Source organism: Meles meles, chromosome 6 (assembly GCF_922984935.1).
Source record: "Meles meles chromosome 6, mMelMel3.1 paternal haplotype, whole genome shotgun sequence".
Taxonomy (NCBI): Eukaryota; Metazoa; Chordata; class Mammalia; order Carnivora; family Mustelidae; genus Meles; species Meles meles.
The window spans coordinates 37963728-37982537 of NC_060071.1; the positions used below are offsets into that span (position 1 = coordinate 37963728).

At 45.1% G+C, this 18810-nt stretch overlaps 1 protein-coding gene across 1 annotated transcript in view; it reads left to right on the forward strand.

Annotated features, from left to right (window-relative positions):
• The window catches only part of THSD4 (thrombospondin type 1 domain containing 4), a 564181-nt gene that overhangs the window by 27348 nt on the left and 518023 nt on the right, over positions 1–18810 (forward strand). Inside the window, exon 3 of the mRNA XM_046009651.1 lies at positions 8622–8691. Within this exon, the coding sequence (XP_045865607.1) occupies positions 8622–8691 (70 nt within the window). The remainder of the gene's footprint in view (positions 1–8621; positions 8692–18810) is intronic.

The following is an 18810-nucleotide window of genomic DNA, read 5'->3' on the forward strand; positions in this document are numbered from 1 at the left end:
CTTTTCTTTGCCATGATATACACTTCAGCAAAGCAATATTACTGTAATGCCTGTCAGCTACTTCACTTAGAAATACAACCAGAAGGATCTGAGGAAATGAGAAAGAGAAAGGTGGCCATTCTGGGGGAACTGAAAAAGATTCTGAAGACAGATAGGAAATAAGAAATGGGTTGAGAAGATGTGTTTGTGTGAGAATGCCCCACATAGTGATGCTTGAGGTAGGATGGATCAGTGAAAATGGAGACTGCTCTCAGAGATTGAGAGATCTGTGGTCATTGGGAAGGATGGTGGGCTCAATCTGTGTCCCCATGCCAGTGACCAAGAAACGGGGCAGAGAAGGGGAAAATAGGGGAAGGAAGAAGACAAGAAAGAGGAGGAAGAGGAGGGAAAAGTGGAAGGGAGAGGGAGGGTGGAAGAGGAAAGGGGGAGGGTGGAAGGAGGGGGTGGAGGGGAAAGGGGGAGGGGAGGAAGGAGGGGGTGGAGGGGGGAGGGGGAAAGGGGGAGGGGAGGAGGAGGGGGAGAAAAAAGAGAAGGACCCAGGTTTGATGATTAGTACTAAACGGCATGGTGTTAATAAGGCTGGAAAGACTTTGGGTAAGCCTTCATCTAAACCACTACCCAGTTGATGCTTGATAAATATTTGTTGAATATTGAATGAATAGGTTAATAATTATCTTTTGTGGAAAAGAAAGTAGAACATTTTTCTTTCCTGATGAGGATTGTTAATTACAAAAGCAGGTTAAAGCAGAAAGTCATACAAATGATGCACACACACACCTTTAACAGTTTATTTTTAACTTAAAACACATGTACGTTCACTCACTATGTTTTGATGTGGGGCCAAGGACTTTTCTTTGAGCCGGAGCCCCTGATTGTCCTTCGTTCGCAGACCACACCCGTAAGCATCATCTAGGGTTTCCATTTTGGTTTCCTTAACGCGGAGTGAGAATTTAAAGACATTTGCAAAGCAATCCGAGTTCAGATGATTCTCGGTTTTTATTATTTTCGCCCCTAATCATTTACAGTTGTCTCATCCACACCTAATTTGCCAGCAGTTTTTTTCTTGGCTACTTGCCTTATTGAGTCTTTCCGAAGCCATCATTTTTGTGGAAACAGCTAACAACTACTCTTTCTTTTTGTGCTCCGTGTCATGGGTTTGTGGACTGCTTGCATATTTGTAGGGACTTCCAAAGCCACTGGCATAAACAGGTTTGGGAACATAGTTGACTCTGTAGGAACGCAGCTCTTCTGGTGCGAGCCGAAAAGTACGAGGGTACCGGGGAAGAACCTGCTGGAATCTTTTAAGGGAAGCCTGGTAGGAGAGCCCTCTGAATGGTAGGCCGAGAGGCTAGGAGGAAATAAAATCGTCTTTTGGAGGACTGCCCTGGCAAACCCCTACCTATAAAATGAAGGCAGGCATTCAGACGCTATTGATTTTTCTTTCTGCCTGGCACAGCCCTGCACCTGGATCATGTCCTCATCACTCAGTACTTGACTGTGGGATTTGCTAGAACATTCTGTACCAAAAAGGGTTCAGTGGAGTCAAGGTGTGATCACTGGGCTGCCAGCGACCCATTCCATATGGACTCAAGGGGATGGATAGGCCTCCGGGAAACATTGCCCCCCTCCCTGCCTCAGGGGCTAGAACCCGTAACTGCCAACTTGTGGAAATCCTCTTTTTAGGACCGTCTTCCTTTTGCCAGTTCTTTAATTTTCCCAACAGAGAATTCTGGGATGCTCTTAGAAAAACACTTGCATTGCTGGAGCATGGCTGACGGGCACTTTGCCTCTTTGTCCCTCCCTCTGGTTCTTCTTTCTCTCTCCCTTCATTCCAACCTTCCCTTCTTGCATCCACTGGCTGTTCATTGGCCCTGAGCTGGGACTAGAGCTGTGTCGACCAGAGTCTGCTTATTGTAAAGATGTATCAGAAGCCATTCCCTCAAGAAATCGACCATCGAGTACCGAAGGGTGTCGTGTCTTAAAAAGCCGGGCCGTGACAGACACCTCCCTTTTCCAGAGGCCCTGGTTCAGAAAACGCAAATGGCTTCTAGAGTTGAGAACCTGGAAATAAGCAATAAAAGCCAATAAGCATTGAGTAGGTGTCTGCAAATCCAGGCTCCAGATCGGAAACATTCACCCCACTAAAGCCAGGCGGGCCCTTTCCCGGAGCCTGCTGGTCTTGCTTTGGCTGCAGGTTGTTTCCGAGGCCAAGGCCGAGGTGAAGGGGCTGAATTAGGAGGACACAGGCTCAACCACAGCGCAGTAAGCAATGCCTGACGGCAGGGAGGAGACCGCAGAGGGCCCGCTGCATTCAGAAGACCCCAGGCGTCTGCGCCTCTCAACCCGCCCTGCTGCAAGGCTCCTACCTTGTGCTCTACAAATGGTTTGATACTCAACATTGGCGGTCCTGAGCCATCCTGAAAAGGTGACTTCAGCTCAGCTTGCTCCGTAGAAGAAAGCAGGAAAATAAGTAGAATGCACATTTTTTTAAGTTTGGGATTGAAATGGTTAGCTTCAATTATTTTAAAATTTAAAAGGTTCTCTAGTGAGGCTGGATAAACTAGGTTTTATCACATGTACTTACTTTCGGATTATTTTTGCAAGCATGACAGAAAGTGAAACAGATGTGTGAAGCCACAGCCTCCTAAGACTGGGGAAGAAAATGGATGTGATGAAATGCGGGGTTCAAAGGGGTATTGTGTTAACGAGGCCCCAGAGCACGGTGGTTAAGCATCTGGGCCAGGGGTCTGACTGCTGGCATCAAAATCAGCCTTTGCCACTTAGTAGGTATGTGTGGCCTTCGATAAGCAAATAAATGACTTAGCCTCTCTGTGCCTCCATTTCCTTACCTGAAGAGGGGGTATAAGAAAAATGTTGGGTAGGATGGTTGTGGAGATTCAATGAAATTATACCTGAAGCATGGAGATCAGTGGTATAAACCATCCAGACTTCATTTCCAATGTCCTTCTGTTGTCTGCCTCTACTTTTTTTTTTTTTTAAGATTTTATTTATTTATTTGACAAACAGAGATCACAAGTAGGCAGAGAGGCAGGCAGGGAGAGAGGAGGAAGCAGGCTCCCTGCCAAGCAGAGAACCTGATGTGGGGCTCGATCCCAGGACCCTGAGATCATGACCTGAACCGAAGGCAGAGGCTTTAACCCACTGAGACAGCCAGGTGCCCCTGCCTCTACTCTTAACTGCTGTCAAAGGAAGGCCAAACATGGTGACAGGCACGCTGGGCAAATCTTTTTCATCTCTGGAGCACAGTAAGTAGAGATTTCACTTCAGTGCTAAGATTTTGGCTCTCTTTCGCTAAGGTCGGTATAATTTTATTAGTTTCCAGGTTGCTCCCCAAATATCTCTTGGGTTACACTAACTGAAGAAGAAGTAAGGCTTTTGGGTTTTGGTTGTTGTTGGTGTTTTTTTTTTTTTTTTTTCTGTTTTCCTTGTTTTGTTACTTGATACGCTCAAGTATTGAGTTCATTGAGGCGAGCCCAGGTACCTGGTGGCTGTGATGCGATCCACCCCTTGACCCAGATTTGAGGATGGGTGGCATGGCATGGGGAGTGGGGTAGGCTTGACCCGGGTCAATCCAGAAGCCCAGAGCAGAGCCCCAGTTCCGTGCTGTAAATCTTGTGCCAAATTTCAATGAGCATTATTTTCTACATGAGGAAATGAGATGATGCAGTGTTTAAAATCTAGAACAATACTGGGGAGATGGCACGTTTTTTTTTCTCCTGTGTGTTCTGATGTGAAATGTTGGGTCGTTTCTACTGCAAGGTGAATCGGAAAGTCTTCGTAGGAATGTGGCTTCCCCCGCCGCTTGGAGGGGAGTGTGTGATTTGTTTGCCAAAGGCCCTGGTAGCCTTCAATCTGTCAAAACGTTGCAAGCTGGGAACAGTTTGCCAAAGCAAACTATCAAAGTGAAATAACACACGAGTTGCACACACACAGACACACGCATGCTCTCCCATTGCCCCAACATTAATTTTGAATCGGGTCAGGAGGAACAAGGGTTTGGGCTAGATTGTTGGTGTTTTGAAGCAGTTATGGGCACAGCTATGGAGGACCAATTACATAGGTATGTGTGAGCAGGGTGGGGTATCCTAAAACAGACTCTACTGAGCAGGGGTGGGAAACTTCCAGCCCTTGGCAGAGGTTCATCTGGCCCTTGGGGTTATATATTGCTCTGGCTGCTGTTATTGCAGCCCAAAGAATAATTTCCCCTCTGGGGGAATTTATTCTATTCCATTCAGAGCAGAGCCCATTTAATAACTAAGAGTTTATTCCAGAATGAATTTTATTGGTTACCCCTGTGCATTTAGGTCCACTAGGACCCGGCTCAGTGAAGAAAAGAAGCATTTGAACACTAAATATAATTTTTGTTGCATTTTTGCAACAAGAGGCACCAACAAACTTTTTGTTGTCATAGCTTGTGTCAATCTGATGAGAATAAATTTTGGGGGCATCACATAGAAATTGAAAAGCACAACTGATCTTAATAAGTCCCTCATGAGATAGTTTTCAAAAGCTCCCAAAGTGACTCAGGGCATTTTTGAATCTGTTAATTTGCAGTATTTCCATTTGTCTTAAATTTCATAAGTTGTTAGGAGGATGTGGCATCATTCATTAATTCAGTAAATGAAGGTTTTACTATATAGCAGATACTCGCTGAATGCTGGGGAATAACGTAGGAATAAAACCAACTTCTTGATCTCATGGAGCTTGTAGTCTAGTGTGTGGAGGGAGAAGTTTAATTGAATAAAGACTCAACCCGTGAGATAGTAAGGAAGAAGCTCTTTTGTGCAGACTGGGGAAGGCTTTATGGAGAAAGGACAACTTTGGGCAGGCACCCAAAATAGGGGAGGGGAGGAGCTGTAGAAGTATCTGGGAGTAGAGTTAACCAGGCAACTTGGAATGCCCTTCCTCTGAGACAGAGAACACCCAGAATCTTCCCTCCTCTCACCTTCCACTCCCTGCTCTGCCCCATGTCCCCCGGAAAGGTATGGAAACAGCCTGGGATGAGTGGTTATGAGAAAGTGCTTCTGATTGCATTACAAATATGTGGCTTAGGTGTCTGCCAAGAACTTGGAGGGGACTGAGGTGTGTAACACATTTATGGAGCTGCTGTTTGTTTTTTTTTAACAAAACCACACCAATCTGTTTTCTGGTTTCTTTTTTAATGTGAATAAACAGTGCCAGAATGTTACCGTGGTTCAGAGTTGTAGGCACAGGTTCATGAAAACCCTGGCTGTCTTTCACCTTGACTCATTTGAGGGAGGCAGGGCAGGTCATATTATTCCCATTTTACAGATGGGGAAGCTGAGGTCCAGAGAGGAGTTAGTTGTGCCAGCTCATATAACTAAGGAGCGTAGACTCCCTAGTTGTGATGCACATGCACCTGGGTTTGGAGGACAAACTGGATCCAGCAAGGATTCAGCTAGAACATACCTGTTCTCTTCCCACCAGCGTGTTCACACCCACTCCTTTAGATGTCCCTGCCTGGTGGCTGGAGGACATCTTGGGCAGTTTTCTGGTTTGTTGCAGGTTAATGGGCAGTCTTGTTTTCGAGTATCAAAAAGTCCAAAGAAAGGGTGCCTGGGTGGCTCAGTCCGACTCTTAAGCATCCGTCTCGGATTTGGCTCTGGCCTTGATTTTGGCTCAGGTCATGATCTCAGGGTCCTGAGATCGAGCCCCACATCGGGCTCTGACCACAGTGGGGAGTCTGCTTGAGATTTTCTCTCTCTCCCTCTCCCTCCCCCCCCCCCCCGTCTCTCCTAAAATAAATCAACAAATCTTTAAAAAGAAAAGTCCAAAAAAGCTGTACTTGTAGGAAGGCAGAGCTTTATTGGTGGAATGCCTGTCCTTTTAGAAGCTTTAGTTTTCGTTTTCCTTCAGTAGTTTTTGGTATTCATCCAAAATGTGAGTCACTTCACCCCGAGATCCATGTACCTGTGCACTGGATAGTGCAGAAATAGAACGTTTCCATCGTCACAGAAAAATCTACTGGACCGCACTGACCCAGATCCTCGGCGAGTTATAACCAGCTCTTTGATTCTCTTCATAACGAATTTCATATTCTGTTTTTCTGAATAGATCCCCTGCTTGGAAGGATGTTGCATATAGATATTCAGCATTAAAAAGAAAGTCTGGGGGGCACCTGGGTGGCTCAGTGGGTTGGGCCTCTGCCTTTTGCTCCGGTCATGATCTCGGGGTTTTGGGATCGAGCCCCGCGTTGGGCTCTCTGCTTGGCGGGGAGCCTGCCCGCCCTGCCTGGCCCCTGCCTGCCTCTCTGCCTACTTGTGATCTCTGTAAAACAAACAAACAAACAAACAAACAAACAAACAAAAACTGGTTGGGGGAAAAAAAAGTCTCATCAGATATAAAAAAATTTTAGTCTCTCATTCCATTGAAAGTGTCTCTCTGCCCCCAGACTGGGGGGGTGGGGCTTCAGACCCCCTTAGCGGGAAGAGGGGGCGGGGCTAGTTTCTTCCCATGCCCAGTTCTCCACCTGACCCCTCCCTCTGCCGCTGTTGGCTGCTCCAGGGTGGAGCGGGGGAGTGGGGAGGTGACCCGGCAGAGGGTTTCCATGGACTGGGTGCCGCTGGAGATCTGGTGTTGCTGACCTCAGGTCGGCAGATGTCTAAGTTCTGTGTTCTCCTCTCCTGGGGCACTTAGGGTGGCCCTTTGGAGAACCTCCCCCTCACTTGGGGTGTCCTGCTGCACATCTCTTTATGACCCTCCCCCAAGTCCGGTACTCCATGGGTATCCACCACTGATCCCCTAGCCCTGGCGAGCAGCCTTTGGTGAGGTCCTTTCTAGGCAACCTAAACCCAGCGTTCCACGGTGCCTGCCTTCAGTTGAGAGGGAAAAGCCAGCATATTCTGTTCCTGCAAGTTCCAGAAATGTTCCCCCTCCAGCCCTCTCTCTCCACTCTGCCCTCCCAGGCACTTCAGCGGGATTTTGTCCTTGAGATACTTTTCAGGAGGAGACTGTGGCAGTGGTCCTTCGTATCCTTAACATGGGGGCTCCCATAAAGCTTTCTACATGGCAGCCCTCCTGGCTTGTCCTGTGAGGGAACTCTGACTTCTCCTACAAGAAAGGAAGGGGCTGTGCTCAGCGCTCCTGCATTTCTCTTCAAAGAAATCTGCACGGGGCGAACTTCTCTCACCCTCTGGCCCTCTTCTTGCACAGCTGGTGGCGGTGAGGGGTGACAACATGGGTTAGGGTGGAGCAGCAGGGGCACCTCCTTTTCTGGTTCTCAGCAGATGGTGCAGCCCTTCCTGCTTGGAGTGGGGTCTATGTACTACTCTTGGGCCTCTGCTTTGGGGCCTTAGCAGCCAAGTCCAAGTCAACTAGGGAAAGGATGCGTCCGTCACCCCGTTCCATGGTCCCCTCGCCCCGCTTCCCACCCCCTTGCTGTCTCCGACCCGTCTGTTCACATCCATTCTGGGTGGTCTGCCAGGGCCTGGCTAATTTTCTTACAATGAGGGGCTTAGGGCGGCATTTAGGATACTTGGAGATAGTGGGAGCCTTTTCTAACCCCACACGCCCTAACTCCCATGTTCAGACAGGCTTCCTCACGTCCACCTCCGCACGGTGAGTTCTGCTTGGACTGGAGTAGTGTTTTCCATCTCACGGTTGTGTTGGAAGGCTCCGAAAAGGGTGAGAACCGCCCAGATCACTTCGCTGTCCTCAGGATTAGACCCTAAAAAAAGGATCCAAAAGACAACTAAGTAGGACAAGTGGCCTCTTTTCAGGGATGCTTCAAACCATGGCGTTGATGATTTCAAGTCGGGGCTTCGGGCATTTTAGTTAATTGACAATGTTTGTCTGTCCCCTGACTAACTAGGTGGGTGTTTTTTCACCTCCGTCATCCCCAGCAACCCTTACAGAAGGTGAGGACCTTGAGGGTCAGAGACATTAGTTTGCCCAGGGTCACCCAGATGGGAATGGTGGAGCTGGGATTCCATCCTCAATGTGTTTGAATCCAAAGCGACATCCCTCCCAGCACACCCTGCTGTCTCAGGGCCAGCTGGCTCCTATTCCACACCTTCCCTTTATTTGATGACAAGTCCTAATCAGGGCTGGTGACAGTAGGGCTTAACACGGCTAATCCCGCCCATGGAGAACATCTGTGACACTCAAGGGCCAAGAACCGGCAGAGGGAAGGCTCCAGGGGAAGCCTGGAGAGAAGCCTCCCTGGCCAGGCTTAGAGCCTCACTTTAGCATGACCTGACCAGCTCCACTAGGACCAAGCATGCACTCTAGCCGTTTCTCTGTGTCTGGCCTCCTCAAACCTCCGGGCCAGTTTCTGTTGTTGGCCCATCTTACCCGGGAGAAGACTGAGGCTCCCGAGGTTACACATCCTGACTTAGAAACCCCGCTGGTGGTGGGAAAGGGTTTGAGCCCAGATGTACCCCCTGCCTTAGCCAAGCCCACAGCACTGCGCTGCCTCCCCGCCCTCGAGACTGGCCCTTGGCACCTTGGCTGGGTCCCATCCCAGGGTAGGAGTTGGTCTGATCTCTCTCTTGTGGTGATGAGGGGGAGCTGCTGCCTTTCCCTGGGTGCTGCTGCTGCAGCAGAGGACATACTCACGGTTGCTGTTTTTTCCTTCTCAGTGTCCTGGGTTCCCTCCTGCTGCTTGGACTCCAGCTCGTCTGCCCACAGCCCTCCACTGAACACAGAAAGGTAAGCGATGGCCATTCAGAGGCTTTGCTTCTCTGCACCAAGGGGCTGGGGTCCCTCCAGGCATCACCCTGAGTTTGGTTCTCTTTGGAGGGGAGTCACCACTGATCTTGAGAGGAAGCACTGTTTATAGAATGTTTCCCAGTCCTGTCCCTCTGAAGCCCTTGGAGCTTAAGAATGAAGCTGGCACCCAGAGTCCGTGTCCGACCTGAGAGCCTCGCTGGTGTTGCTGGCTGTGTCCTTGCGGGTGGGACCACGAGGGCGGGCGAGCTCGGTGAGAAGACAGAAGACTGACCTGCTTGGGAGTGGTGGAGCGCCAGTGTGGGGCTTTGACCCCCTCTAGGGGCCGCGGGTCTTGATGGTTAAAAAAAGGCTCTCCCTAAAGCTGGGGCTTGGGCTGTAGCTATAGGCAAGAAGAGCCCCGATGGGGAGCTCCGACCTTTGGTAGGAGGGCATAGCAGCCCCTGGCAGCCAGCAGCCAGGCAGGGAGTGAGCAGAGAAATAAAGATCTGGCCCTCTCTTTGCTCCCCTCTTCCATTTCCAGCTGGGGACTCCCCTGAGCTGGGCCCAACCAAAAGAAGACAAAAATCCCTTGATGCAGTCCTCAGAGGCCAACCTCTGAGGCAACCGGGCTGGATGGAGAAGGGGGCGGGGGCATAACTTCCGGCGGGGGGCACACCGACAGTATGAAGCATGCCTCCCTTCAGGCTCTGTGTGTTCTGTAGCAGGTGAGCTATCGGCGGCTGCCGAAACAAGCCGAACCAGGACGGGGGCATGACGAAGGCTCCCTCAGGAGCAGATGCATGAGATGACTCTGAGAAGGTCCCTAGGACCCCTTCCTACCTACTACCTAGCATCTCCTCCTCCCTGCAAGTTAGGAAATGCAGACACTTCTCAGAGGAATGGGAGGTCAGGCATTCGTGTCTGAGTGTGACTAAGTTGCTTGGAAACTTTCCCCAGAGAGGGATTTCACAGGGGAAATCCAGGAGAGAAGGGAGCAGACGAGTAGGCCCAAGGGTTTGCCTGGATGTGACCCTTCTTACAAGAGTCTTAATGCTCTTGTCTGCTTCGTCTAACCTCTCTTGGCTTATGTTCTGGCTTTGGTTTTCCGGGCCAGGTATGGGCCTGTATTGCGTTGTATGTCCCACAAGGATGTCAGCTCCACGAAACTGCTGTCTTCCCAGCTCGTGGAATGAAGGAATGAGTAGAAAACCTGATCAAAGTCTCAGCCTCATGTTGTTAGAGTCACTGGAAATCTATACCCCTCTCCCTTTGCTGCATTATCCGCATTCATAATTTCAAGAAGTCAGAGAGGACAACTCCTGTAGACTGAATGTTTGTGTCCCCCGCCCCGCCCCTCCAAAATTCCCATGTTGAAACCTAATGTCCGATATGAAGGTATCTGCCAGTGGGGCCTTTCAGGGGAGGGGAGCCCTGATGAATGGGATTAGTGCCTTATTAGAGTCGGGAGAGAGCATCCTGCCTGCCCCGGGAGGATAGAATGAGAAGTCTGCCGCCCAGAAGAAGGCACCAGGATCTTGGATTTCTAGCCTCCAGACCTGTGAGAAATCAGTTTCTCTTGTTCGTAAGCTGCACAGTCTCTGGTACTTTCTTTTAGCAGCCCGAACTGACTCTGACGGAAGCAGGCGCTGAGAGGTGGGGGCGCTGCTCTGACAAATGTGTGACATGATGGAGGTGGCTTTGGAACGTGGTGGCGGGCAGGGACCGGCAGAGTAAGGGGGTGGCCTGCTAGGAGGAGCCTACGTTGCCATGAGTGGACTTTTCAAGGTGTTCTGGTGTGAGCTCAGAAGGGGAGAACAGTGATCGCGAACAAAAAGGTGGTGGACCGCAGACGGCGGAGGATGGCGTCTCAGACAGAAATGAGAATGTGTTCTTGGAAACTGGGGGACAGGCCATGCTTGTTATAAAGTGGCCAAAAAACAAACAAACTTGACCGAATTGTGTTCCTGTTCTCGTGTTTGTGAAGGTGGCCCTTGCAGGCGATGAAATTAGATATTTAGCTGAAGCAATTTCGAAGCAAAGTGTGGAAGGAGTGGCCTGGCTTCTCTCGCCTGCTTGTGGTAAAATGTGAGAAAAGAGAAATGACTTAAAGATGGAATTGTTAATTGGAAAGAAAGCAGAGCCCAGAACTTAAAAGATTTGAGACATTCTCAGCTGATCCATATTGAAGAGAAGGAGAAAGTCTTCAGGGAGAACACCAAAGGTGTGGCCAAGAGACCCTTTGATGATGAGACTAGTCAACCATCTCACAGAAGCCAGGACTATTTTCCGAGACCATGGGAGAATGCATGGGAGGATAGGTGTTCCTTGTGCTTGACCCTCCACATATCACCTCTCTGGGTGGTCTCCATGCCCAGCACTCTCTCCTCGGCTGCCCCAGGTGCTGCTCCGGCAACCCGGTGAGGTGTGGGCTGTGCCCAGCAAGCCACAGGGGCGTGGCTGCTTCCATCTTGACTTCAAAGGACAAGGCCTCCCTGCAGAGCGTGATCCTAGGCCCTAACCCTGGAGAGCCACAGGGGGACAGGGCAGCCCAAAGCTCGGGGGGCAGGGCACCTGGGAGCCTTGGGGCCTCAGCCTTCCCCAGCAAAGCCGCAGGCAGGAGCACTGTCCCACTGAGTCTGGAGAGCAGGAGCATCAAACCAAAGAGGATTATTCTAAGCATTAAGGTCTAAGGCAATTTCTGCCCTTGGATTTTGGACTTGCTTGGGACTTGTTACTCCTTTCTTCTTTCCTCTTTCTCCCATCTGGAGTGGGAATGCCTGTCTGGTGTCTGTCTCACTGCTGTATCTCAGAAGCACATGACAGGTGTGACTAGGCAGGTTCACAGTTGGAGAGCAGATTTGCTCAGGACAGGTTGTATGAATTGAGGTGATATTTAGATGGACCTAGTTTTTATTTATTTATTTTTAAAGATTTTGTTTATTTATTTGACAGAGATCACAAGTAGGCAGAGAGGCAGGGAGAGAGAGGGGGAAGCAGGCTCCCCGCTGAGCAGAGAGCGCGATGTGGGGCTCGATCCCAGGACCCTGGGATCATGACCTGAGCTGAAGGCAGAGGCTTAATCCACTGAGCCACCCAGGCATCCAGGGCCTAGTCTTTAAAGTTGACGCTGGAACTAGTTAAGAACGTGGGGGCTGTTCGGATGGAATAAATATATTTCGCATATAAGAAGGACATGAATTTTGGGGGACCAGAGTGAAATGCGATAGATTGAATGTATCTCCCCCCCCCCCCCCGCATTTATATGTTGAAACTTAATCCCCAGTGCGATGGAATTTGGAGGTGTGGGGCATTTGGGAGGTGATTTGGTCATGAGGGGATTCTTGCCCTTATAAAAGAAATCCCAAAGAGATCTCTGGCCCCTTCTGCTAGATAAAGGTACAGCGAGAAACCTGCTCTCTTTAAATAGGAAATGGGCTCTCCCAGACACCAAATCTGCCAGCCCCTTAATCTCAGACATCCCAGCCTCCAGAACTGTGAAAAAATAAATGTATGTTGGTCATAAACCCCTCTCCCCCCATCTGTGGTATTTTTGTTATAGCAGCTGGCATGGACCAAGACAGCGCTCTTTTCACTATTAAGTTATATTACTAATACTGTTTTAAAGTGTCAAGATTGTTAATCTTAATAGTTGAATTGTTGAATCGATTGTTGAATGAATTGTTGAATAGTTGAATCAATTTGCCAGTGTTTCATTCTTGTTGCTCCAACAGACCATCATAGCTGAACATATTTTATAGATGATTTACTTTGCTATTTTCCAAGTTAGCCTGATGACTGATACATACATATATATATCTCATATATATCACATATATACATAATTATATATCCTGAAAAAAAGGTTCACAAATAGGTATTACTTTTATCTTTTTTAAGTATTTGTTCTGAACAATGAAAGAAGAAAGGCTGTGAGTTACGTTGGAATGTTAAATTTTATTTTATGTACTTACTTTTAAAGATTTCATTTATTTGAGAGAGAGAGCACAAGTGAGTGGAGGGGCAGAGAGAGGGAGAGAAGCAAACTCCCCACTAAGCAGGGAGTCCGATACGGGGTTCCATCCCAGAACCCCGAGATCATGATCCCAGGCCCCTGAGCTGAAGACCGATGCTTAACCGAACCAGCCACCCAGGCACCCCCGGAATTTTAAAATTGAGTAGAAAGTATCCCATCTTGACATATGGCTCCTCCCCAAAATATTGGAAAGAACTTTGCAGTAGGAAGATGGATTAATTTTTTTTCAAAATTATTTATAGATTAATTTACTCGGAGAACATACAGTTTAGGGGAGCTTTCAAATATAATTATATGCATTTTGGCTGCCAGAGTCTTTGTCATGCACCCTAGAGAAGAACAGATTTAGTACTTTCTTGGGTGTTGAGTTTCTTCTTACTGTTTCATTAGAGCTTTGTAGAGCTGTGGCTGTCATCCTGCCTGCTTATAGCCTAAACATCCGGGCAGAGGTACTAACAATGGTAGCATCCATTTATTTCTGCAACATGAGAAGTATGTCCTTAGTAAAACAGGGGTCAGAAATGGTTTTTTCCATGAAAGAGCAGTTGTGACTATTTTAGGCTTTCTGGGCTACAAAGTTTCTAACTATTCACCTATGCTTTTGTAACACAAAGGCAGCCATAGACCATAGGTAAATGACTGTGAGTGACTGTATTCCAGTAAAACTTTATTTATAAAAATAAGTGGTTATCTGGATTTGGCCCATGCCCACAGTCGGCAGACCACCAATCTAAAGCCTGACAGAGAGGAGTTAACTGCACATGTGTGTGTTTTGGAATTTGAAGTTGGAAGTTGTCTCCTCCTGGAACTTGCAGAAACACAAAAGTTTGGAGAAAAAAGTCTATTTTTTCATTTAAAAATAAGAATTATGATTGCTCTCAAATTGCTCTCATTGCTTAGATAAATCATAATTGAATTCCTGCTGACCCATTGTTTTATGACAAAAATCCACTCCCAATCTGTAGCAGAGAGCGGCAGAAAGAATTAGAAAACCATTTATGGTAAATTCTTAAGGGACAGCATTACTAATTGCATATTGCAGTTTCGTATGTATATGAAAACTACCCACTAAAAGACATCTCTTTTTCTTTTTCATTACAATAGCATGTCCAACTTTAGCATATGGAAGCATTTCTGCAGTGTAAGTTATTCTGAGGAAAAGACATAATTTGTAAATGCTGTCAAGTAAACTATGCTTTTCTAAATGTGGCTCGGGTGACTGGACACGTCTTTGTCCCATAACGGTGCAGGAGAAAAGGACTCTGGGGCAGAGCATCAGCAGCACTATCCAGATGTCTTCCTCTTTCTCCTGCAACAAGGACAGTATCACAAAGAATCACTCAGCTTCTGTTCTTGGAAATTTTTAATGACACCTGGCAAGTCATTGTATTTTTAAAATTTTCTGTGGCTTCATTTGCAGATAAGGTAAGACCAAGAGCTGGGAGAAAAAAAAAACAAACTTGACTAAGACTTTAATAAAAACCATACGTTATTAATAAGGGAAACTATGGAGATGTAGAAAGCTTTCAAGTTAATGAAACTGTTCTACTGTGTCTGCCCAACTGACACTGACCGAGCAAGTTGCTTTTGTAAGTCATAATGTGTATAGTTAACATAATCTGTTTCGGAAAGAGCTGTGAAATGTCATCTTTTATTCCTACAAATGAAAAAACATACATATACTTCCATCACAACTGCTCAATGTGTTTCTTTTTTTAAGTTTACTTTTTAAATTAAAGTATGCACATGTCTTATAAAAGAACTTAGAAAACAATGAAAAACTAGAAGAAGGAAATAAAAACTCACTCCTTGGGCCCCTAGCCAAAGAAAAGGGCTCTTCAACCTGTTATTTATAGAAACTCTCAAACGAAAGGAACAGAAGCACTACAAAATGCAGTAAGAGTGAAGTGAAATACTTGTTTTGCTAACTGATCAGCAAGTCATGATGTGAACAGCAGGGGACCTTGTAATGGGTGTAGAGCCTGCTGTTAGTGTAGTAGGATGTGCAGTCGTTGACTTTGCATTGCCTGTTGAGAGTGTCATACAGTTGGATATTGAACAGAAGGCCAACAGAGGGGCAAAAAGAAGTTTTTAGGCTACATATAATTCTTCATATCCTTGCTGCTGTATTCGAAAAGAAGAAAGGAAAAAACAATAATGCTTTTAGAAGAAAATATATGAAACTATCATTGTGATTTGTGGTGGGTAAGAATTTCTTAAACAAGACACCCAAAGAACCGGACTATGTTGAAATTGATGACCTTTGTTTATCAAAATACATCATAAGAAAAGGAGTGAAAAGATAAGGCATAAACAGGTGAGGAGATTCACAGTAATTGACAAAAGATTCCTGTTCAGAATACATGTTTAAAAAAAAAAACCCTACTGGTCATTAAGAAAGTTAAGCAATCCAATATTAAATAGACCAAAGACTTGAATACACAGTTCATATAAGAAGATATTCTTATGGGCAATGAGCACATGAAGAGGTGCTCAAGCAAAACCATTAATCCTTAGGGAACTACAAATTAAAGTGAGATAGTACCAGAATAGCTTAAAATGAAAAACACCAACACTACTGAGTGCTGATGAAGACGTGGAGCAACTGGAATTTCCATACATTGCTGGTGGGAGTGTAAAATAGTGGGCCGCTTCGGAAACTGTTTGACAGCATCTCTTAAAGCTAAACATATGCCTATTCAGTGACCTGGCGATTCTAATCCTAAGTACTCAAGGGAGATGAGTGCATGTATCCATCAAAATATGTGTAAAAATGTTCAAAGCAGTTTCATTTACATTTATTCAAAATTGGCAATACTGCAAAAGTCTATCAACAACAGAATGGGTAATAATTATAGCATGTCCATACAAGATAACACTAAACAAAATTAAAAAAAACTTCTGATTCTAGCCAAGATGGACTAACAGGTGTTGGATTTACCGTCCCATTTCGAACAAGAGCTTGATGGCCAAGATAGAGCAACAAGGACTGGATTTCCCCTTACCTTCTCCCTGAAACAACCCAAACGAAACATGACCAGACAGCATATATGAAGCAATGGTTTTCAAAACCATGGATATTGGTCAGCATAAGACAATGATTTCTCGGAGATGGGAAACAAATGAGTTGAAGCCTAAAATTTCCCCAGGTGACTGCCTTGAGAGAGTGTCTTATCCTTGGATTGAAGTGGAAATGGGAAACCAGGCAGAACCCGATGGACTCCTTGATTTGAGGAGCTTGAGAGTCCAGTGAGACTATGGGGGCAAGAGTCTTCAGGACAGAGTGCCAGAGAGTAGAGCAGCACTGAGGGAAGACGCAGAGACCACAGGGGTCCTCCTCAGGTTGGACCGATGAGCACGGCATGGGACTCAACAGCCAGAGATTGGGAAAGAACCATTCAAAATGACTGAAGGGAACAGTATCCAGCACTCATGCGGTATCAGAAACAGTGACTCTTCCCAGCAGCCAGACTTTAAAAACTCACAATCCAGGGGACATTGGAGCGTATACTCAGGAAACTCTTGCCATGGTCCTAGGGGAATAATTGACCCTAGACTGTGTACTGCTCTGGACCTAGCAAGTCATAAATGTACTAGTGGAAAAGATCAAACTTTTGCTGAATGATGTAACTATTCTAGCACAAAGCTTATGAATATAGGAATAGAAAAATATCTAGCACTCAAGAAGGTACAATTCAAGATGTCTGACATTTGGTCGAAGATTACCGGGCACACACAGAGGAGCACAAAAATAGCACCGTTCTTTGTAAAGAGAACAATCAATTGAAGCCAACTCAGAACTGATGCAGATTTTAGAATTTGAAAAAAAAAGGATATTAAAAGTTATTAACACAGTATTTCACAGATTCAAAAAGTTAAATAGAACCAGGGATGATATAAAACCCTTATCAAACTTCTCAGGTTGAAAATGACAAAATCTGAACAGAAAAATATGCTGGATGGAATTAATGGTAGATTTAAATCTCCTTTAAAGATTGACTCTTTAAATAAAATAGTAATAATGTGTTGGGGAGTGTATGTATAAGTAAGATGTTAATGCCAGAAGAGGATAAATGGAAATACAGTATTGTAAGATTCTTAATATACAGTATTGTAAGAGTCTTATAATACATAATACAAGATTCTTGTAATACATGTAAAATGGCATCATATTACTTGAAGGAGGACTGATGAGTTAAAGATGTTTACTATCAACCCTAAAACAACCATTCACGTAACAAAACAAAGAACTTTAGCTCACCAGTCAAAAAAAGAGAAACAGTAGAATTTATTGTTATTATTATTATTGGTTTCAAATAATTCAAAAGAAGACAGAAAAAGGAAAAGGGATCCAATAACAGAAGGGACAACTAGAAAACAAATAGCAAGCTGTCAGACTTAAACATGATTATATTAATAGTCACAAAAACAACTCAGCTAAAAGGCAGAGATAGGCAGATTGGATAAAACACAAGACATACAACTGTGTACTGTCTGCAAGATACGCACTTAAATATAAAGACACAGGTTTAAAGAATGGGAAAAGATAGACCATACTAACACTAGTCAAAAGAAAGCTGGAGGGACCTTGTTACCATCAGATAAAGTAGATGTGGAGCAAAAAATATTACCAAAGATAAAGAGGGCCATTTTATAATAAAAGCAATCAATTTATCAAGAGGACATAATAATCCTAAACACTTATGCACCTACTAATAGAGCTTCAAATTACTGAAGCAAAACCTGATGTAACTGCAGGAAAAAACAGACAAATCCACGAGTACAGTCAGAGATTTCAGCGTTCCCTTCCTAATATTGACAGCACACATGGACAAAGAAATCAGTAAGAATGTAGAAGACTTGACCATGACTCTCAACCAGCTTGACCTAGTGATCTATGTAGAACATCCCTCAAACAAAATCAGATATGCGTTCTTTCCAGGTGCATGACAAGCACTTACCAAGGTAAGTCATATTTGGGGCCATAAAACAAGATTCAAGTTTCAGTTTGTTCTCTGATCACAATGGGATTTAATTAGAAACCAATAACAGAAATATATCTGGAAAATACCCCCAAATGGGGAAATAACAAATTTCTAAATGATCCATGGGTCAAAAAAGAAGTGGAAGGGAAAATAGAAAGTACTTTGACCTGAATGAAATTGAAAACACAAAATATCAGAAATTGTGGAATGCTGCTGACACAGCCCCTAGGGGGAAGTTCATGTAAGTAAATACCTGTAAAGATAAAAGACCTCAAATCAATGACCTCAGCTTCCTCCATAACAACTAGAAGAAGAGGAGCAATTTAACTCAAACTAAGGAGGAACCAATAAAGATCAAAGCAGAAATCTGTAAAATAGAAACAGAAAAACTATAGAGAAAGCCATTTAACCCAAAAGCTGGCTCACTGAGAAGACCCATAAAATGGATAAATCTTGAACCAGGGTGATGGTGGGGAAGAAAAGGAGTGAAGACACATATTACCATTATCAGGAGACAGAGTAGTGACATCACTACAGAGTCTGTAGCTAGTAACAGGAGAATAAGGATATGTTATGAATACATTGATTCCTATGAATTCAACAACTTAGATGAAAAAGACAAATTCTTTGAAAGATACAAACTGCCAAACCTGACTCAAGAAGAAGTAGGTCAACAGGATAATTCTATGTTGATTAAATCAATGGAATTTGTAGCTAAAAGCCTCCCTACAAAGAAAATGCCAGGTCCTGATAGCTTCACTGGTAAATTCCTACTTCCATTTAAGGAAGACATAATGCTAATTTTATACAATTGCTTCCAGAAAATTGAAGAGGAAGAAAAATTCTCAACTCATTGGGAGACTGGCATTACATACCAAAGTCAAGTAAAGATACTACAAGAAAACTGTGGATGGTTATCCATCAGGAACATAGATACAAATATTCTAAATATAATTTTAGCAAATTAAATGCAATCTTAGAGGAAATGGTAATGGTCATGGATAAGTGGGCTTTATTCCAGGAATATAATGGTTTAACACTTAAAATGAATCAATGTATTTCATCATATTATCAAATAAAGAAAAACCCCCAAACACCATA